This window comes from Anthonomus grandis, chromosome 5, assembly GCF_022605725.1.
Source record: "Anthonomus grandis grandis chromosome 5, icAntGran1.3, whole genome shotgun sequence".
NCBI lineage: Eukaryota > Metazoa > Arthropoda > Insecta > Coleoptera > Curculionidae > Anthonomus > Anthonomus grandis.
This window is the reverse complement of record NC_065550.1, coordinates 17234662-17258862: the sequence shown is the minus strand read 5'-3', so window position 1 is coordinate 17258862 and position 24201 is coordinate 17234662. Positions and strand designations below refer to the sequence as shown.

The 24201-nt window shown below is 30.6% G+C and overlaps 1 protein-coding gene across 3 annotated transcripts in view; it reads right to left on the bottom strand.

The window, feature by feature from the left end:
- Positions 1 to 21605, bottom strand: part of LOC126736267 (AN1-type zinc finger protein 6) — a 63807-nt gene extending 42202 nt beyond the window's left edge. The window contains exons 1-2 of one of the 3 annotated variants that reach the window (XM_050440544.1): positions 21457 to 21590; positions 3753 to 3888 (exon numbers count right to left, since the gene is read on the bottom strand). Coding sequence is in view for 1 of the 3 variants with exons in the window: in XM_050440540.1 (XP_050296497.1) it covers positions 14704 to 16266 (1563 nt within the window). In the remaining 2 variants the exon portion in view is untranslated. Of the gene's footprint in view, positions 1 to 3752; positions 3889 to 14617; positions 16303 to 21456 lie in introns of those variants that run through there. The other 2 variants (XM_050440540.1, XM_050440542.1) reach the window with 2 other exon arrangements.
- Between the last annotated feature and the right edge of the window lie 2596 nt (positions 21606 to 24201).

Sequence of the window (24201 nt, the reverse complement as noted above, 5' to 3'; positions counted from 1 at the left end):
TTTAGTATGTTGAGTCAAATTTCTGAAACAAGGGTTAAAAATCTTACTCCTAGAAAAAAAAAATTATCTAAACAAAACCCAAAGCAACAGAATCTGCAAATTAAAAAGCAAACTGTTTTCGAGCAAACAAAAATTGAAAGCGGCATATCAGTTGTCAAAAACCCAAGTTTTTAAAGAATTAGAGCAAAATATGGATTGTTCAGTAGCCTCTTTTTTTCAAAATTGCTTTACAAATTTAAAAACAAAAAGACCAACATGGACAACCAAAGATAAGGTATATGCCCTAGCACTCTACAAAAGAGGTCCAAAATCATACAGGTTTTTAAAAAGCAGTCTAGCTTTACCAAGTAAATCTACCCTACAAAAACTTTTAAAAAGTGCACCCTTTGAAGCGGACATTAATGATAAGCTTTTTGGTAAATTAAAATTAAGAGTGAATAAAATGAAAGCAATTGATAGGTATTGCTCATTAATTTTTGATGAAATTTCACTGTCAGAACAATTAATGTACAATCGGTTATATGATATGGTTGATGGCTATGTAGACCTAGGGCCCATAGGTAGAAGAAATCAGTTTGCAAATCATGCTTTAGTTTTTATGGTCAATGGCCTCCACAAAACTTGGAAGCAACCAATTGCATATTTTTTTACTAGGGACTTACTTGCAATAGAATTGAAAGTTTTAATAAAACAGTGCCAAAATTGAGGAAACTGGACTTACAGTTTTATGTACAGTATGTGACCAGGCATCTAATAATCGCTCTACCATAAAACAACTTTCAAAAGAAAATACTCGACCGGGTCCATACTTTTATATAAACAACCATAGGGTTTTTACTCTTTTTGATTATTGCTTTATTAACTGCTCTATCTTTTAGCTATAAATTAAAATAATATTTAGTCTGGCAATTACATAATATATACTTCATCATAATCAAATATATTTTTTTAATCAAAACTTTTTTAGATACTAATTAATATAAATACAAAATTCTTTTAAAACTCCCTTCAAATCAATCAATTCAAAACATTTTATATATATTGTATATAGTAGTTTTTTTAACATAGTTTTTTTAAATTTTTTTTACTAGGTCTGACGAAAGGTATCATCAGTGCTTTGCTGCTAGGAAGTACCAAAAGCACAATAAGTAAAACAACTTCCATTCTACCACGTCACTACTCAAGGAGGTACCTCACCTCGATAAGATGGGAGTAAGATCCAGGGATGTTCATTGAATATTTAAGAAAAAGGACCGATGACATCTAGAATTAAGGGTATACATCAGTGTCAACTAATTTTTAATATCATACTCTCCATAAAGAATATTTTAATTACAGGGTTAGTTTTTATATATTACCATGCCCCTAACATTTTCGGGTACCCTCTGTACAAAAAAGTAGGTAGTAAACATAAAATTTTTAGGGCATATTTTTGAGAATTATAGTTCTTATGTCTATAAATAATTAATTTATAAATTTGATAAATTGTAATTTTTGTATCATATCCTCAAAATGTAAAAAGCAAAATACATACCATGGACAGTGTTGTGCTAAAGCAGCACAAAAACAAATTGTATCAGGATCCCTTTTAAGACAATAAATTATAAACTTACTTTACAATTGACTTAAATTCTACCCCTACCCTTGTTAATTTGTTGATAACAGTGAAATTAACATTGTTAGTATTGAGCATTTAATTCTCAAAATAGGACTAAATATATTATACTTAATCTCTAAAATATTGTCTTACATAATTGACCCATTAAATCTTTTTTTGATAGCGTATTGGGCTGTGAAATCTCTTTCACATTCTCTAAAAATCAGTGAAAATGTGCAATTAACAATTTATTTTTTTGAAGGGCCTAAATGCATTAATTTAACAGCTTAAAAGTAAATTTGATGAATTTAATGTCAAAACATTAATGTATTCAATTAAAAAATGTATAAAATAAACTTAAATTACAAACATTATCACTCTTAGCCTCTTCAAAAATTAAATTAATACACTTGCACTATTTCATAATTTTTTAGAGTTTGTGATCGAGATTCACAGCCCAATACGCTATCAAAAAAAGATTTAATGGGTCAATTATGTAAGACAATATTTTAGAGATTAAGTATAATATATTTAGTCCTATTTTGAGAATGCTGTTAAAAATTGATTTAATGGGTCAATAATTTTAAATTTCGCGCCATTCTAAAATTTTGAATAGCCGAACTAAAATAATTGACATTTGTCACAGTCGGTAAAATAGTCTACTGTAATACCGATCCGTCATAGAAATGAAAGGCAGATTTCTATGACGGATCGGTATTACAGTAGACTATTTTACCGACTGTGACAAATGTCAATTATTTTAGTTCGGTTAGACCGCAACCGTACGCTGCAATCGAGTTTAGGTTAAAGATGATGCCTACTTGTCACTATGGGATTGAACCCTCTCATACTTTTAATTACTCTATGGTTTTAAATATGTAGACAATCTTGCTGTAATGCGCATCGATGTGTATACGGGAGAAGATCGGAATACGCATTAATTTTCAGTGCTGCCAACTAACAAAAATGTGAAAACCTAGACAGAAAAAATATTCACTTCGATTTTGATTTGGTGTTCCTTATCGTGTTTTCCGAAAAATTTAAAGAATTATATTCTTTCATTGGATATATTTTTACTCAATATTCTCAACCTAAGTAATTTATCAATAAATTATTTAGGTTGGCAATAAAAGCAGCTAGTTAACGTCAACGTTAAAACCTCTTCTTAAAATCGTTGGGTAAACACATGCCAAAGCGTTTTTGCTCTAATTCGCATTAATTTTACGTGTAAACTTAGTAATAGTTACACTTTTTTAATTTTTTAACCAATGAGGGACAATACAAAAACAATACGAGGATGATCTGAAGAGTTTCTGATCTAAAAAAGAATTAGTGTGATAGTAATCAAGTTTTCGTTAACCAAGGAGACTGATCTGTATGCTAAATCTGTGTACTCAAAAATGAACGAAAACTAGTTTCCGAAAGTTGCCACATCCGCGCTATTAGTCAGAAGTGTACCTCACTCTGATTGGCGAGACTCACCTTTTGATAATGTTAATGATAAAGAGATTTTCGGCATTTTTAAGTATTGACATGCCATTCTTCATAACGTTGCTTTCGTGTCTGACAAGTATTTTATACTCCTATCAGGATCAATTACTTTAGGATAAATCATTTTTAGGAAAGTGCAATTCACATATACATGTTTACCTTTTCTAATGTAATCAAATACTTCTCGCCACTTTCGAAATCTATGTTCATCCTGTACAAACGAAAAAAAAACGTAGTTTATGCGAAACAGTTTTTGATATATTATAATATTCGAAAAATATATGAAGAATTTAAAAAAATTATTCATACTTATATAATAATATACTGATCTGTGGAGTCTTAAAAAGAGTTAAAATCCTTTTCTTCAGAATGAGAATTCAGAACAGAATGAGAGCCGGTTGTTACCGCGAACGTTACGCCTTATTCCCATTGAAAATGAATTTAAAATAAATCAAAAATTCTCTTTTGAAAACGTCAAACTGACGCGAGTGAAAATAGAAACACTTCTGACCAACAGCGCCAAGATGGATATACTCTTGAGCGAACCCAGTTATCGTTCAATTTTGCGTACGCGTCATCTCATTTAGGAAGCGCGGAGATCAGCCTCCTTATATCCAGTCTCCTTGCCCTTAACCTATTCGATAAAATTTAAAATTTGACTCACATCACTTTAATTGTTGGAATAAAAAACTAGCTTCAGGCTGTCATAGTGCCGAAAAACGTGGTATCGCTATAGCAAGAAAGGCTTCTTTCATACCGATCAGATCACACTTATGATACTGCATTCCATTAAGGGGTTTCTGTAAAAGATTTAGAGCCTTTTCAATATCGTTTAAACTTACAAGAAAATCTATTATTATAGGTCATGTTATGTTATCTATTGCATCCACGCATTTGCAAAGCTATATTTTTGTTTAATTATAGAAAAAATGTAAGACCGTCGGTAAATAAGTCTATATTAGAGCCTCACACCAAAAAGACCACTTCGGTCAATCCGTAAGAACCAAAAAAAGCTACCTCCACCCTCTTCGATTACCAGTCCAGTACCTTTGAGAGACTGAGAACTACTTCAGAAAGACACACCTCACATTCAAATACATGCTGCACATTTGCTTTAAAATCACATGCTTAAGGATATGTATATTCAATAACAGAGCCAATTTTTAAGAGTTTAGAAATGGTCAAAAAAAAATCCAATCTTTTCAAATTTTTTCTTTAATTGCCAACGTTTCGGCCTATATTAGGGCATACAGAAACATCAAAGCTCTATGTTGTATTTGTATGTTTTGTTGTTGAGGAATATGTATCTGTTGGTGCGTAAGTAACAGTAATTGTTATTACACGTTACAATTGTACACAATCATTGTTACTTACGCACCAACAGGTAAATATTCCTCAACAATAAATAAACCAAATACGATGATGTGAAACCACTATGTTCTATTTATCACAATTAAACAATAAGCTTTGATGTTTCTGTTTGGCCTGAAGAAGGCCTAAATATAGGCCGAAACGTTGGAAATTAAAGAAAAAATTTGAAAAGCTTGGATTTTTTTTTGACCATTTATCCAACTAAGCCCTTAAAAATTAAAAGAAATTGGACTGGATCACTAAAACTACACACAAAATTAGAAAAGATGTTTTATGAAATTAACATTTTTTTATTTATAATTTTCGACAAACACCCGTATTTGTCCTTTTTATAAGTTTCACTAATGTTTTTATCCGTTTTATTCCTTTGTTCTAAGACTTCTAAGACTGGTTTACGTTCTTTTAATTAAATTTAATTTTTATCGAGGATTGCATGTATACATAATGCTAGAAAACATTAAAAAACTATACATTTCCCTAACAAGACTTAATATACGATTTTTTTTTGACGTTCATGGTTCAATAATGTCATTACATCATTAAATGCCAAAACGTGGCCCACTCTATGACCTTCCTTTTAGGAGCATTCATTAATATGCATGCATTAATGACAAAAAAATGCTCATCACGTTCCTCTTCAACTATTGATTTCCAATAGGGAGCGGACGGGTAAATTAGGACCGAGAGGCGGCAAGGTCGTCGGCAGCAACGAAGGTGATGCCGCCTCCACCGCCACACCGTTTGTTTGGTCGATGCGCCTGGGTATCGCATTTTACCAAACGTGTCGTCATCGTGTGTTTGCTTTTTTATTACGACAATCCTACGTGGGATATCTGGTTCGCCATTTACATTAAGTATTGCGGAGATGATAGTTTGTTGGAAGTTAAATAGGGTCAGATCGGACGTCAGTCTTGGGAAATAATATAAAACGTCGTTAATACGATGTTTTAAAATTTGACAGCGTTTAACATTATCGAATGCTTCGTTAAAATCCACTAATTCCATGTAAGGCGTACTTCCATTTTTGATAATATAAATCAGTATTTTAATTTAATATCGACGACAGATGGTCGCTTATTGTTTCTTTTTGTACCACTTTTGACTGCTCGTTTTTTATGGATGTATGTAATTTTAATATTTAGGATTAAACTTCTCAGAAAAAATTGTTTCATTAAACAATACAGCTGATATTAACAGAACCTTAAACCATGAATTAATAAAAAATCTATCATGTATTCATAATGCTATAAATAAAATTAAACTAACTCGAGACTTAAATTGAAAAACAGATTCCAGTAAGCCACCCGAAATTAATTTTAGTAATGTCGATAAATAAAAGAAAACTTTCGATCTCTTCATATAATCATGATCAATCATGTTCAACATAATCATGATAATACAATATCCTCACATTGTCCTCTTGGAATATAAAGGCTAAAATCACAGTACCTTAGAAACTATGTATAGCTTCATTTTTATCAGGATGTACTTGAAATTTACAGAACAGATAATTCTGTGAAACTTCACAAAAGAAGTCAAGCCTGGCTCAATCCTCTAGGATTTTTGATGAAAATGATTATGGCGTTTGCCAGTGTCAAGAAAATGTCAATCAATTCACCCAAAGCATCAATATTAGCCTGAAGTTTGTGACAGTAGTCTTCAATACTCTCAATAAGTGATAAATCGTGTTTATAAAAGTAATAATATGGATAACTACCATCCTAAAAACAATAGACTAAAAAATAAATAAAGTCATATTTGAAGTGTCATATAGACACATTTGTTGTGAGTTCATATTACATTTAACAATCCAAGAGCAAGCAAATAATAGTGCCTTACAGCGTGTAAATCTTTTAATAATTCAATAGATTAACAAACATGACACAATGTGGGATTCCTGCGGAATTCCTGCTTTTTAACAAGCAACTTTATTTGCACAATACATTTTAATTTTAAGACATTAGGGTCCACCAACCTAATGTATAGGAAATAACGATATTATAGGACCCAACATTATCCTGAGGATTTTGTTAAATAAGTATGAATACTAAAAATACATTCTTTGGTAAAATTCTGTAAAAAATTTAATGTTAAAACTGTACAGGTATTTGAAAATATATAACATTCTTCTAAACAAAATTTACAACTTTCAAAGACTGGTGTTCTTTAATCACTTGTTGGAGTTTGCCTTTGGTGAATTGCAAATATTTTTATTATTGTTATGTATGAAACCTAGAAAATGACTGGCAAGAAGCAATAAAAAAGCTGGAATGAATTACCAATTTAAGCACTATCTAACCTTGTGAGTTCAGTTTGCTTTAATAATAAACAATGTTTTAATAAATAAGGGTACACCTTAGGCTACATATACTAGACCTTCAATTAAATATTACCCACCAAAAATTCATAGTAGAAACTATTTATCTATATAAAACGTTATAAGCCACTCTCTCTTGCTAGTTGTAAAACATTTTTGTTACATTCATAATTTATTTTTAAATTATTGTGCTTATGCATGTATTTCAGTAGTAATATCCAATAAAACCGTGAAAATAAACAAGATAATCAATTTTAATTTGTTCAGCATAAAATGTATACAGATATGTAAATGTATCAATTGTGAGCTGGAAAAGAGAGAACGAAAAACGGTTTAATAGGAAAAGTTTTAGTAGTTAAATTTTGCGAGTAAATGCCGTTTATTTATTTTGATTTATTTAACTTTATTTTATTAAATTTAATCTTTATTTAACTTAACTTTATTATATTAATATATATTAGCTTTATTACTTTAGCCTCTTGTGGTTTTTTTTAATTGATATTTTGGAAAATACCCTTTAGTACCTTTTATTGAAATTCCATAATCACATATATTTTTACCACGTTAAAAATTTAAATACTCTGACTTCATTAAAAATTTTCTTAAAATTATTTTTAATATTACATTTTTTGTTGGAAGAAAAGATAAAAACCTCATGACCAACATCGTGAACGCCAGTAACGATTTAATGAAAAAATATCAAACAATCCAATTATAAATTTTTAGAACAAAATTTGACACCAAAATCATTCGACTTTTGCGTCAATGCAAATTTATTAATCTAATTTTCTTAAAACACTATACTTATAATATTAATAGATAGATACTTATTAATAGATTTTTGATAGTTCGTTTTTAACAGTCCGAGATATGTCGTCTGTTAGATACGAACTCTAACGAAAACTAAAATAAGTAAATATTCGCCCTATAAAACATAAATATATTTAACCCACACATACGTATTTGTCTAATGATGTTACGGTAATAAGTAAACCTTGAATATAAATTCGTATTTGGCTACAGTGTGTTATCACAAAGCACGCGCCTCTCAGCTGACTAGAGAACATTTTAAATGGCAATAATGTATACTCGTTTTGAACTTTAACCTTTTACCATACTTTAGAAAAGGTGGTATGTATGTATGTATATCTTTTAATTTACCAAATTTGTACCAATCTGTATTATAATTTTTTTTGTAAATAAATTTGTACCAGATAGCTTGTATCTAATATCGCAAATGGATACAAAGAAAATACCAGTTCTTTGTCCATATCTGACATCTGGTTTACGAGTATCATAACCGCAAATACGTAAGCGATAATACCTGAATATGGCACTTAAATCTGACTTGAAATTAGCTATAGTTGAACGAGCCGCGTCATTGCCGATGACTTTACGTTTTATTAATATCATGAGATACGTCATAATGAATTTTTTAGAATTTGCACACAATCTGCAAGGATTTTGATTGTTTATTGTTGGATTTATGTATATGTTTTAAGCCTTTGTTTGAATTATGCAAACTCTTATATATTACATGTTAACACCAACATTAGAATTTTACCATTCGAGTCGCGAGTATTCTGGTTTACGTACATGTTAGCAGGGCAAATATTGCCATACTACCTAATCAAGTATCCTGTGTCAAGAATAAAAATTCATAAGAATAATAATCATATTCATTCTTCAAAAGTGGTGCTAAATTTCAGTTAACATACTTAAATAATTTTCATTGATTAATCTTACTTCTCTTAGTCAACTTTAATTATCAGTCATTCAATACCCAAAAGACCGCACACTGACATTCTCTGCCAAAGAATTCAAAAAATATTAAAGCAAATAAGCAAAAATCAAGAATGTTCGCTTTATTTTATTGCAACTTGACTGTTAATTTAGCGCAGACTATTTTCTCCACAGACCTACTTGAAATGTATGAGACATAAACAGAAAATCTTAATGCATGATAATACATTAAAAAACCTGCTTCTGAAATTATGCTTAGAAAAAATGCAACCACACCTTTTGCATTTATAATGACTCTAAATAAAATTAAATTAAATTAGTAATCATGTATGCTAGTTTTTGAAGAGTAATATGTGCCTTAACCAATGATCACTGCAAACATCTAGTTCAAAACTATTTGTTTCTGTTTTCCGCTATACAAAATCAATGTACTCACGTGCGTTAATTCAAAGACAAAAAGTGGTATGAACAAGCAACTTTTGAACAAAGCAATCAAAAAATATTTGACCATGCAAGACCTGAATTCAAATTAGGTTTTCGTGGAGGCGAATACAAAGGCGGATCCCGGTTATTTTAGGATGAACTAGCGGGCTGAAACGCGGACAAAGTCAGCGACTTCCCGGTTCACTAGACTGTGGCCTCCAAGGACGTATTTAGTCTTGTCAGAAATTAACAGAATCACGACGCAGATCGACTGGTCGTTAAATTAGTCAGAGAAAATCAAAAAGTTTCCTTGTGCATACTGAAGGTGATTGCTTCATGAATTTAATATTGATAGAAGAAAAATTATAAGTTGACCATTTTTTGCATGTTAGGTAGGGGAAGTATTAGTGTATCACAGAAAACTATATTACATCTTTGACAGGCCATAAAAAATCCATAACATTCTACATAGTGATGAATTAAGTGTAAAGCACATCATCCTTGCAATGTATTTCTGTTTGCCTAACAGATTACTTCATCAAAAACTAGTCGGTCTGAAAATTTATTTCGTAAATATACCATGGTCAACCATTTAATGAATAATAATATACTATGATGGTCATTTATGTGAATTTTGTAAAATCTTTAAAAATTAAATTTTATGCTAAGGTTTCTCAAAGAAATGTGTTTCTAAGATAAACATTAATCAATTTCTTTTTTAATAGATAATAGAACCTAAATATCCATCAAGCTTGCTTTCAACTTTCTTCTTTGTCTACAGCCGAAATAATAATGTATTGTGGTGAACGATAAATGTTGTTATCCGGCCATATTTGCAGAATCTTTGTTAAGAAAACGAGCCGAAGGCCGCCTGCAGAAAGTGCGTAAAAGCCTACGATTTAGGCACTGGTGCAAAACCTGTAAAGAGAAGGCGTTTCGCATTTAGACGGCCTAAAAAAAAATTCCAAGGCGACTGGTTACGCGCATTTTCTGATAAATGGCGTGTGTTGGTATTCGACCAAATGCATTAACATTTTTGTTTTCTATTTCCTCGAAACATTTTACACGTACGTCACTGAGCACTAAACAATGACATAAATATAGCATTCATTGGGACATTAATTTCAAATTGTTTTCCGTAAGGAAAATGTCATTAAGGATTGTTACTTTTTTATATTTAAAGGTTTCTAGATTACAACTAAAGAAATTTTTTATGTAGTCACTTTTAAGCCATATTTATTTGTATGGTACCAGAAATATGATTACTATTGATCAGTATAGGCTCTTAATTGGCAGCATATATATATATATTCCTTCTGCCTCGACACCTTGTATACAGGGTGTCCCAAAAGTATGGACACACCCAAAAATCTTGGGAAATATGGGCGCTAAAAGGTCAAAGCGATTTTTTTAAACGGGAACCCCTATTTTTGACACCGGATTCTGAAAGAGCGGAAAATTTTACGTCCGGGTATGTATTGAGGTATGAGGTTGAAGTAATCACAAGAGGTCAAATAATAAGGATTTCCATTTGAAGAAATGAGGTCGACCTTCAAATGAACTTGAAAATGAGGTTCAACGTCAAATCCAAGGTCACCGTTGGGTTCCTCGTTAAGACTTACCTAGGGCATGACCTTTATTTGTTTTCTTTTACCACTGAACTCGCGAGATTTTTAAGAAGCCATTATTTGACCTCTATTTGACCTCTCAGGATTATTTCAACCTCATACCTCAATACATACCCGGACGTCAAATTTTCTGCTCTTTCAGAATCCGGTGTCAAAAATAGGGGTTCCCGTTTAAAAAAATCGCTTGAAGTTTAAGGTCACCATCAGATGCACCGATTGATTCCCCGAAACTTTTGTATTAAAGATTTTTTCTAGCGCCCATATTTCCCAAGATTTTTGGGTGTGTCCATACTTTTGGGACACCCGGTATATGACGAGTTCTGCAGTTCATTAAATTACATCCTGAACAATAATGCCCATGATGATGTTCTTCTGTGTGGTAACTTTAACCTGCCTAATGCCTGCTGGGAAAATGATGAATATGAAGCTGTGCCCACCCCCTTAAACAGCACACCTCATAGTGCTGATGCCCTATTGGACTTCTTATTGTACTCAAATTTATATCAGCTAAACTCATTTCCCAATATATCTGGCAATGTACTAGACCTTGTAATCGGTAGTAGCTTAAAGGTGAAAGTAAGCATTTCGAATACACCTATTACTGGATGTGATGTCCACCATCCAGCCTTAGATTTGAAGTTTGAAATGCGCGAGGTTCTTCAGGAGCTTCAGGAATTTCCATATTACCATGAAAGCACTGATTTTTGAAAAAAAGAGGGCACACAGAACTTTTAAAGTCACTAAGTCTGTTGAAGACTATGCAGTATTCTCTGAGTTATAATTTATACGAAAATGCTTATCATGCAGATATCTCAGATGTTCAGGAGTCTATTGGCTCTCATAGTAGAACTTTTTGAAGTTCTACTATCAGATCATGTCAAAAATAGAAATAAAAAAGATTGTTTTCCTAACTTAATGGTTTTGGTGATTCATCTGACAGCAATCTGATATTGTAGAGCTTTTTGAACATTATTTTGCCTGTCTGTTGCAATACACCTTCTACTCCTCAGTCCTATAACTATCTAAAAACCATCAATCTAGGCTCATTCTATATTACCCCTATAAATGTGTTTAATGCAATATCACATATGAACAATAAGTTGGGGGCTGGACCCGATTGCATTCCACCTTGTTTTATTAAGAACTGCCAGTATATTCTATCTAGTTTACTATCTAAAATGTTTAATATACACTTGTCCACAGGTCTCTTTCCTGATATCTGGAAGGTAACTTATATTACTCCTATACCTAACAGTGGAGACAAAACAAATGTGGAGGATTATAGGGGTATTTCTAAGTTTTCTATCTTTGGCAAAATTTTTGAACAAATTATTCGCCAAAAAATGTATCCAGCTTTTAAGGATATTTTTTCTACAGCCCAACATGGATTTATTCCTGGTCGCTCTACTGTTACCAACCTGCTCGCATATGAATAGATTTTGTTAGGGGCCTTGTAGAGACGATGTCAGGTAGATGCCGTTTATTTATTAATACGAACTTCTCCAAGGTTTTTGACGGGGTGAATCATCAACTGCTTTTGGGTAAATTTGGGGGCTTGAGAGTTCATGGACCTCTTCTGCAATGGATTGGTAATTATCTTTCCGATCGTGGTCAAAAGGTGAAGATTTTAAAGTTTGACTCTTCTAACATATATGTTGCATCTGGAGTGCCCCAGGGCGCTCATTTGTCACCTTTCCGTTGTATATTTGCAAGCCAGTTACTTTTATTTGCTGATGACAAGAATTTTTAAAGTTATTAAAACTACAGATTAACACACATATTAAAACTACTATGTGGCCTTGCAGAGGGCTCTGGATAGTTTTGCAGGGTGGTGTTACCTGAATTGTATGCACCTTAATCTTGCTAAATGTTCTATAAATTAGCTTTTCAAGAAAGAAACTTATTCACTTAGACCATATAAAAGACCTTAGTGTTATTTTTGACTAAAGACTTTGTTTTGACTTGCACAATGATCACATATCGGGCTGTGCTATAAAGCTTGTTGGTTTTGTTAAATACATACTTGCGGATTTTGATAGTGTACAATGCTTCAAATCTGTATACTGTTCCATTCTATCAGTGTGGGACTGTGGGTCTGGTCTCCAAGCTATGAGGTCTATAAAAGCAAAATTAAAAGGGATCTTCATATTTTTTACGTTTTGTTGCTTTAAAGCTTGATTTTCCATTAAATTTTAGAAATGAGCACATAAAGTTATTAACATTAACAACTAGGCGTATTTATTTACATCTGCTTCTGTTCTATAAAATTGTAAATTCGTTGACTGACATGCCAGAGCTTTTAGGTGTTGTTAGATTCTCTGTACCTCAAAGGGTGCTTCGCGTTCACTCTCTTTTTAATGAGTCACATTTCAGAACAAACTATGCATTTAATTCCCCATTAGCCAGATTGTGTAGGGAGGTGAATTTACCGCCGGAAATCATTGACGTTTTTAACCTTTACTTAAATTCATTTAAGAGTAAAGTCAAAATATTTTTAAATAGTCAACCTTTGTAATGTTTTTCATTTTTATTATTAGAACTTAGCCTGCATTATTTATGTTTTTATTTTAAATATCTCTGATAAATGTGAATATATGAGTATGTCATCAAGTCTGTAATTGTTCCAATTTTTTTTTATATTATCAATGATTAAATATTTTTACATAGAAAAGGTTGTATCTCATCACCGTTAATAAACTATTATTATTATTATTATTATTATTATTAAAAGATATCAATTTAAAATACCTTGTAGATAATACAACCATATTTTGCATAATTCAGACATTGTTGCAATAGAGACTAAATATCTGGGTGGTTAACTCTGGTTATTTAAATGTTTTAATATTCAATATTCCTAAAACTATATTTAAATGTCTTATTGACCACATTTAATTTGATAATTAACTTTCTAAGAGAGGTTTCTCAAATTTGACCATTGCAAATTCCTTTACAAGCAACAAAATCTTGTTTATGGGTAACTAACAGTGTTTTGGTCATCCTCCAGTAAATTTATTTTAAAAACTATAAATCCTACATGTTTCAGACATATAACATGTCCATCATCAGGGATAATAAATTAATGTGCTTTTTCAATTCATCTTATAAGTCCTAGTGCCTCAGACAAGGTTAAAATACATTTAAATACATGACATAACTTGGATTTACAAAATGTTAAAACTACATACTTATCAACCGGTCAATAGTAATACAACTATTGAATAGTTATGTCCCTTTCTCATGTATTTAAGTGTATTTTAACCTTGTCTGAGGCACTAGAAGTTGTAAAATGAATTGACAAAGCCCCTTAATTTGTTATCCCTGATGATGATTTATCTTTTTTAAATAAATTTAGTGAAGGATGACCGAAACACTTTTAGTTACCCATTGATCTATTAACTCCACTGCAAGAATGACTACTTCTTCAACTTTAAAATCTTGTCTGGTTACTCTGCTTCTCAAGTGTTATTGGGAATAACAGGTGTGCTTAACTTGCCCAATGTACACGTTCATTTATTTATTAGTATCAGTTGAGTTATCAGTATTTTCTACTGCAGAAAAGACCTATTAGATATTCACATGGAACCAAACCTCAGGATCCATTGAAACCCATTGAAATTTAAGTTTATATTTTGGAAATGATCTGTTAGTTTTTAGAAAATTTCAGTATGAGAAATTCATGCTGATGTTGCCTATTCCATCTTCAGAACTTTTTTGTGGCTCTATTACATATCAGGATAACAAAAATATTTATTAAATTATAATTGAGACTGGAAAAAGACTACCTATGGAAACAAACAAATTTCTGACCAGTAAATCATATTATTTATGTGATGTGACTTTAGTGTTTATGTGTTTCATACCTTTCTGTCATTTGTTTAGTTAATGTCTTTACTATTGTCTTTAGAACAACTTATTTCTTATGTAGTAACAACAAAGCAATTTACTATATTTTACAGTTAAATTGAATTGAAAGCCAAATGTAAGGGTTCTAGGTCATTTTCTATACATGAGGGGTTAGTTAAAATCAAATGAGAAAAATTTCACTAAACTTTTGTTTTAAATTTATTCAGATAACTGAGAAATTATATCTAAAATTATAATATAGGTTGATTAGTCTCACAAACTAAAACTTAATCTGCACCATGACTTAATAAAAGATTTGCAACTTTCCGTAGCCCTTTGCTGGTTGCTAAAAGCAAAGGTGAATTTCCATCACTATTCAGTAGTCCTAACTGAGCATCATGCTCTATTAGAGCCTTAACAATACCAAATTGATTATATTTAACTGCATAGTGTAAACTTGTGTTTTGATGGGAGTCTGTTACATTAACTTTTGCACCTTTCTCAAGTAAAGCATTAACACCACCAACATATCCTTGTATTGAAGCCAAATGTAGTGGAGTTTGATCATCAGCATTTCTACAATCTATATTGACCTCTTTGTTAATAAGGGCAGTTATGATACTTAAATGCTTAGAGCCTAGATGAAGGGCTGTATTGCCATCTTTATCACATAAACTTAAATCAGCTCCAGCAGAAATTAATGTTTCTACTACAGAACAATAGCCTTTTAATGATGCAATGTGTAAAGCAGTTCTGCCATCAATATTTAACACATCTAAATCAGTGCTTTTTACCAAAATCTCCATGACCTTTACTTGATTATTTTCAGCAGCAATATGCAACGGAGTATGCAAATCTCTATTAGTACTATTTACCAAGGCACCATGACTTATGAGACCTTTTACAATATCTACATGTCCATGCTTACAAGCTAAGTGCAAAGGGGTAAATAAATTTATGTCAGATATATTTACACAAGCACTAAAGTCTATTAGGTATACATAAGTTTTATAGCAACCACCTATGGCTACAAAATGCAATGCAGATTGATTGTTTATGTCAACCAAGTTCACTTTAGCATGGTTTTTCAGTAACATTGATACAGCATGGGCATGGCCCTTTGATGCTGCAAGATGTAAAGCTGATAATCCACTATTATCCACTAAATTAACCTCTGAACCATATTCTAAAAGCAACTGCATAACTGAACAATGGCCATTAACTGCAGCTGCATGTAATGGTGTGCGAGATATCTCATTTTTACCATTTACCAATGCACCCGAGCTCAGAAGTTCAGCAACAACATTGACATGTCCCTCGCAAGAGGCTACATATAAAGTATTGTTCAAAGTTACATCAGCTCCTCTCCAAATCAAAGCCTTTACTATACTAATATTGCCTTCCTGGGCAGCAAAATATAAAGGTGTAAAATCTAGAGAACAGGTAACATTAACATCTGCACCAATTTCTAAGAGATAAAGTGCAACATCTTTATGGTTATTGGCAACTGCTTCATGTAAAGGGGTGGTACCCATACAGTTTTTAACATTGCAATCCATTCCCCTATTTACAAAAGTTTTAACCACTTCTAGGTGCCCCCACTTTGCAGCCTCATGAAAAGGTGTAAGATCAATAAATCTCTTTAAATACATATTGGAACCATTATCAAGCAATTCAACAACTGCACTGTTATGGCCATAGCGAGCAGCCAGATGAAGTGGAGTCCATCCATCTTCTGCAGTTGCATCTATGACTGCTCCAGCCTCTACCAAATTCCTTATGGTGTCTTGTTGTCCATGTATTGCTGCTATATGTAATGCAGTAAGGTCAAGCAATTCTAATTCAGCCATTGGTTTGAAAAGAGTTAGTTTAGTAGCATGGATTCACTGAAACAATGTTTTAATACTAGAAATGTGCTGAAGTAAAAGGGTGTCAGTATTGAAGAATATGTTTCAGGGAACTCTTTTGTTAGTTACTCTATTTATAAACATTTATACTTTATAAATAAACCTATCATACAACACATGAAAATGAAATGCTGAGAGTGAATTTACCCTAAAACATTAAATTATTAACATAAATATGGCAATACATAATATGTAGTCTTTAAAATTGGGAAATTATTAAAGTAGTAGTAAATATAATCATAGCTTATTGCATTTCAATCATATTGCATTTATTAGATATATAAATCACTCAATTACATGATGTTAATAATTGCACAAGCTACCTTTCTTCAAATGATCTTCAGATGTTCTTCCATTCAAAAAACATAAAATCAAATTATGTCAGTATCAGTCAGTATAATCAGTTGGTGCAGCCATATTGACCTAAAGGTCAATATCACAAAAACTAATTAAGCATTTTATAGGCAGCTGGCAATAGGTTTGTGGTGAGGGACAAACCTATTGCTGGCAATAGATATAAATATAAAGATGGCAGAAAGCAGGTTCATTTTATGTTAGTTATATACACTATTATAAATATGTTAGTTATAGTACCACATTTCAATTCCTGTACAACATATTATTTCTTTTAAAACAAAATAATTTATCTATAAGCTTCAAAAAATATAAAAAAAGAGCACTGCATGTGATTTTAGATAAAAGATTTACTCCTACTAAAGAAATAGTGCAAACTTTAAATTGGTTGCTAGTTAAAGAACATTTATGGCTTGAACACACTTACTTTTATTCACCAAATTAAAATTGGGCAAGCACCTCAATATTTATTAATCAAAGTTTCATACTCAAAATTCATTATTTTTTAATGGCCTAAACAAATATAATCTCTAACTACCACTGATTAGAGCTATTGAAAATTTAGATTCATTTAAAGTGGCTCTAGAAAAGCATTTATTGATAAGTTATAAAATCAAGAAATTCATGACCATACCTTTAGCATACATCCCTAATATCAAAAACTACTTCCTAAAATGTTTTTAACTATTTACAAATGTTAATCAATGAAATTTCAAATAAGATCATTTTAAAATTTATGGAAAAAATGCTTAGAAACTAAACTAAAACAATTCAATCTATCCATTATAGAAATTTTTATTAAACATGCACCTTGGCCAAAAGATCCTTGCTTAAATGGTGAGTCTCCATCTAAGTCTTAAAAGATAAGCAATCATTGTCAAAAATATAGAAAAACTGGTAACATCTCAAACTCTAATGGAATTAAGTTATTTTACATCTTTATCAAACACTCTAAATATTCGTCCTAAATTCACTTTTAATTTTCTTTACACATTATTAATAAGGCTACAGAAAACAAACAAGCTAGAATAGTTGTCAGCTGTCCCATTTTTCTGAGTTAAGAATCAAGTATTCTTTCCACACTCTCAAAGACTTCTAAGTGAATGCTTTATATTTAATCAAATATTGATCTATTTTACTATTAATAAAACTTCAAATTTTAGTACATCATCTGTTCTTGATAATATTTTCAGAAATGAAGGATATATACATATTTTGGTATTTCTAGATTTTTCAAAAGCCATTGATATTTTTAATCTCTATCTCCTATTGCCTAAGCTGAAATTTTATGGTTTCATCAAGTTTTTGTAATGAACCCTTAACTTATTTCTGTTACCCTGAAATGTTACTAAATACACTGAAATGTTGACATAAAGAAATTTTTTAAAAGTTTGGAGGTTATTTTGGTACCATATTCAACTAACCCTAAAAAACTAATGTCACTAAAATAACATTAATTGAACATAGTCTATAATATATACTCTGAAAATAACCTCCAAACTTTTTTTTTATGTCAACATTTCAGTGTATTTTAGGTCATCTTCTGGGTGACAGAAATAAGTTAAGGGTTCATAACAAAAACTTAAGTATTAAATTTATTTGTAAGCAACCAGTCACAAAAGCTAGCCTATAATTATCATGTTGGATACTTTGGATATTCTATTTTACCTATATACCACAAGAAAATAGATTTCATTTTGACTTTCCTGATAATGCAAGAAGTAATTTTATCCCCTCTACTCTTTATAATTTGTACCATTAATACAATTTTTGCTTAACTAAACCTAAAATTAAATTTTGACAAAGTTAGACTCTTATGTATTATAAGTAAAATTAAACTATTAACAATAATTTCAAGTAAATCACAACAAATTAAAATTTGTATAAATAGTAAATAATTCTGGTTTAACTATAGGATAATATCTTAGGTTTACTTCACACATTTAGAAGATCAAGAAAAAACTTTTAACCACTAAGATCATTATATAATAATTGACATATTAAAAAAACTCTATGGGATTCATTAGTGCTATCAAGTTTTAACTATGGTAGCCTTATATGCAGTCAATCTGTGAAGGACAAGCATTCATAGATAAAATACCTATCCAGAAAAGATCCTTTTCATATAATGCAACCAGCAGTATAATTTCATACCAAATAATTTTAAAATGTTTAATATCAATAAATTCACTAACTCTAAATAAGAAAAGATTTTTTTTTAAAGACAAAATGACATTAATGATTTGCATGTTGAGGTAATACTTAAGGTATAAGTATCATGTGAATGTAGTCAAGGATTTGGGTGTGTGGTTCGATGAGCATCTGAGATTTGTTCATCACATCTCTAAAATAACTTTAAAGGGACTAAGAGTGTTGGGTGCTGTAAACAGGTATAGTTCTCATCTCTCTCTTCAAGCCTATAGACTCCTTTATGTCTCACTGGTTAGATCTAATCTTGAATTTCTTTCAGTAGTGTGGTCTCCTCTATATCAGAATTCAATAGATATGATTGAGAGAGTGCAAGATTGATTTTTACGGTGTGCTGCATTTAAAATGGGCATTAACTTTGATGAGTGCCATCGTGAGGACATGAGAGTAAGACTTAACCTGGATAAATTGGCCAAAAGGCATGTGAACTCTGATCTTTGTTTTATCTTTAAGCTGCTTAATAGCATGATTAATGCTCCTGACCTTCTTCCTAATGTGGGTCTCAATGTTCCAAATAGAACTCTATGCAATTTTGACCTCTATCATGTTCCTATGCACAGAACTGAATATGGCCATCATTCTCCTATCGATAGATCTCTGACTGTCTTAAACGCTCATAACATTGATTTATGTAGTAGTTCACTGTCTGTTTTTAAGAATAGCTTGAGCAGACTATGGCTGTAATGGTGTCAACTCAGTTCATATATATATATATATATATATATATATATATATATATATATATATATATATATATATATATATATATATATATATATATGTATATATATATATATGTATATATATATATATATATATATATATATATATATATATATATATATATATATATATATATATGTATATATATATATATATATATATATATATATATATATATATATGTATATATATATATATATATATATATTTACATTGTATCAACTCACTTGGTTAAGTTATCTATTATGTAATAATCTATTTTGTACATTTATTTTGTAAAATGGGGATTTCCATAAATTTAATAAAATATATTGTTTTCTCTTTAGAAGAGTTAGGTCGGTTAGTAAGAATAGCCACATGGCTAGACTTTGCCTTTCTTATATCCTTATAGAAATGCATTTATGATATTTAGACAATTATAAAGTATTTGCTTGCTAAAGAAATTATGTTTGTCATTGTTATTAACTTACAAGTTTGTATACCTATCTGCCAAATAACTCCAAAAAAATGGGAATGTAGAAATATTTTTAATTTTGCTTACCATCTTATAACTTTACTTTTATAACAAATATCATATTTTATTTATGAATTTTCTTTTTTTTTTAATATAACATATGATTTTTTTTTTTAATATTTAAAAAGCAAGAAAAATAGTTATCATAGAAAGCATAACAATTTGCATTATTAAAGCAAGGCTTAAAATACTTATATTGGAACCAATGAAAAGGAATTCCAAACAAAGAATGTTTTAGTCCCTAACAAAGCTAAAAGCACAACTTTAGTAATTTCTGAAATTTCAACACTAACAATGGAATCATTCATTATTGTATTTACTTCAAAAATTCATCTTCATCAAGTTATTAACTTAATTTAAACACAAAAGTAAAGTTGTTTGATTTTATTTCAAATATCACATTTTTTGCCCTATAAAGACATTATCAGACTCTGGTGGTAAATGGCATACAACAATAACAAAGCCATTGTTTGTGGTTTACTAACAACCTGGGTCTGGAAATCACCATTAAACATGTAACATTAAATATAAAAAATAAGAACAAACATAACTTTTAAAAACATATTCAATAAAAAAATATATTTGCACAGCCAATCTCAAAATATAATTTTTTTCCAAAATTAATGTCTTAAAAAAATTAACAAAATTAAGTCGGTGAAGCTAAAGAAGTCACAAAATAAGGTGGGAGTATTAGCTAATACATAAACAATTTTCAAATTTACTATAAAACTTCTTGAAATCATCCAAAACTTCCTGATAAACAAATATGCATATATGTGATTTTCAGTGAGGGATTCAGTAGTATCATGATCATAATAAATGAATTTCATCTTCTGCCTGAGACATTCATACTTTGTACCTCAAATACTTAATCTTTTCCATTGAAATTATAAATTTTTTTTATTGAATATTTAATGAGAATGGATTTTAATATTCTTGCAATAGGTATATTTAGGAATTCTATATAAATATGGCAAATAAAAGCATTGTGATTGCTTAAGTTAAGTGGATCATGGCAATTGCCTAGATTTAATTGGATATCAGGATGACAATCAGGAAAATATGTTATTTGAATATAGTACTGTAAAAGACAGTTTCTTTTTTGAATCTGCCTACCAAAAATCATTATTTCCAGTAACAATTCTTACTTTATACTCTACCCTAATAAATGATCTGCCGCTTAGAGTAATCAAGTGATAAAAATAATCTTGTAGAAGGCAATGGCGCCATGAAGGATCTTTGTGATGGATGCTTTATTACTAAATAAAGCACCAAATTTTTAAGTACCTCAAATTATACCTAAATAACTTGTTTAAAATCAAAAGGCCACTTACCAGAAAGTATGTAATTATTAAATTTGTTGGGGAAAGGCAAGAATTTCCCAATTTTCTCCACAAAAAAAACACAGACACGAAACGCCGTTCACTTCACCTTTTCTTGCTCACAAAAATTTATTGGTCACGTGACGTAAAACGGTGACAAGTGACGTTTAATTGACGGCAACACTCCTGTCAACAAGTGAGTTAAGGTACAATTGCAATTTGACTTATGCGTAATAGAGTTGACGCTTACACGTAAAGCTATCGTTTCTTTAAAAAATGCGCTAATTTGTTAAAATTCCGAGAAATGTTTTAAATTAAATACTTTAATTGACAGTTTTATGATACATGGTAGTAAAACTTAATAAATTCGTATTTTGTATTTAATTCAAAACAAAAAGTATTATCCATTTGAACATATCGAAATGATAAATACATTACATATTTAATCTAACAAACCTAATCATGTACATAAACAACTAAGTTAAAACCAAAATTAAGAACAAATCACATCCATCAATTATATGTTTTCTTTTTCTAAAATGATTTAATTAATAGAATTTTGATTTACTTTTTCTACATAATAGCAATTTATGGTTTGTGTAATCAATTTATTTAGTTTATTTCTAAAGTTTTTGTATTCTTTTATTTTATCAAGATTTGATTTATCTCGATGATTTGATGGTGGTGGTAATCACTAGCAAGCTCTGGTCTCCCCACCTTTTAAAATAAGAGATAAAAACTTCCTATATCTCCCTACAGGATCACTAACAGACCTATTCCTTTACTATCAATTGCCCTAAAAAAATTGAAAAAGTTATTGCTATTCAAATTATTAATTTTTTTAAGTCCAATCACTTATTTACCAATTGCCAGTTCGACTTTAGGCAAGATAAAACACCGAACTTGCTGTGTTCGAAATTTTGCATATCATTATGAATGAGTATAAAGACCAGCTTTATCTCTCTGCCTTATTTTGCGATCTTAGCAAAATATTTAAAAAATTTATTATAAGTTCACATTAAGCGAATAGTAATAACTATTCGCTTAAAGCAATCTTATTAAAAAAACTTAAATATTATAAATTTGATGGAAACACCATAAAACTGATATTAAATTACGTGTAGGATCGCTGGCAGAAGGTACAAGTCAATGGTCAAGTCTCTGCTCGAGCGAAAGTTTGTGGGATCTCAAGGCTTCGTGCTAGGCCCGGTTCTCTTTCTAATTTTCATTTCCCTTAGGAAGGCAGGTATGGGGATTTGTAATTTTTCCTGATGGTACCACTGCATTTGTATTTGTATAAATCATAGGCAGAAGTACTTGCAAAACTATGTGAGGCAAGGCAGCAGGTTGAGGATTGGTTTCTGGCAAACAGATTTTTGTTGAATCAAGATCAGACCGAAAATATTATCTTTACATTAACAAAAACTATAAAAACACTATTAGTTCAATTCCTTGGCATCCAACATTCAAATAAAATTTCTTTGATCCAACATTCAAATAGGAAATCTATATTGAAAGTGTGTGTAAGAGGCTTGGCAGCACTATTTTTCTTTTACATTATCTGTATGGGTGTGTTTTTGCTGATACCTTAAGAATCGCGTACTTAAGCATCTTCCAAAGTATCAAGGCTTATGGAGGGCTGGTATGGAGGATTCCCTCACTTGCAAAGAATCTTTGGTCTTTGTAAAGATCTTTGTAGAGGAAAGCTCTTAGAATTTGGTCTGGTATAGGCGATAGACGGGACTGCCGAAGTTCTTTTACTCGAATAGGCATATTGACACTCCCTTGTTAATATATTCTGGAAACCCTATTTTACATCAAGGTAAAAGAAAGTTTTGTTACTCATCAAGATAGACATGATAACTAACTATTTCCAGTGCATTGCCTATTAGGAAAAAGTCGAAATAGATCACATTATATAGGTATTCAACTTTTTAATAAGCTGCCTCATCCTGTGAAAGAAAAACATATAAAAGAGTAAAAATGCTATACAAACTTTGTTGAAAAAAAATCCATTCTATATCCTAGAAGAATTCCTAAATTTTCAGTTTTAATCATGTGTCTGTCTTGGCACCACAATATATCTATTAGTGTTTTAATCTGTAATTGTATATACCTCTTTACGTTTTTTAATATATTTCTTAACCTAATTTTTAATGTGTATTTTTAAATTAGTATTCATTCCTATATGTTATTATCTGAAATATAGATTTATAATAGTTTTTATTTTCTAGCTGTAATAATTTAAAAAAAAATTCTTTTGACTAGTGTAAACAACATTGTAATGACACAAGAAACTATTTAATTTAATTAATTCTTATTGATATTAATAAACCATTTGTCATTCAAGGCTTAAGCTTATGATTCGCATTTGTAATGTGGCCTTTTATCTAAGATTTTTTTGTTAAGTGTATAATCAAATCTACTAGTTTCAAGATGCACATCATATTTAGATAAGATTAGACTACTTTAGATGTAGCACTTCAATAGAATTTATTTGCTCAAAATCCGTTTGACAATGGTTTTGTGATTAATAAGCCATAATCCTAAATAGTTCTTATTCCTAAAGCTTTCTACCTCAGAAAACTTCTAATTACGAATACTGTCTGAGATGGAATTTCATACTTCATAAACTCTAAGATTGCTAATTTGAAACACCACTCTCAGTATACTCGATAAGCCTAGATATTTATCTTATAAATATATAAAGCAATTAAACCATACAGGTTGGGCAATCTCCTTAACGGACAAGTATCA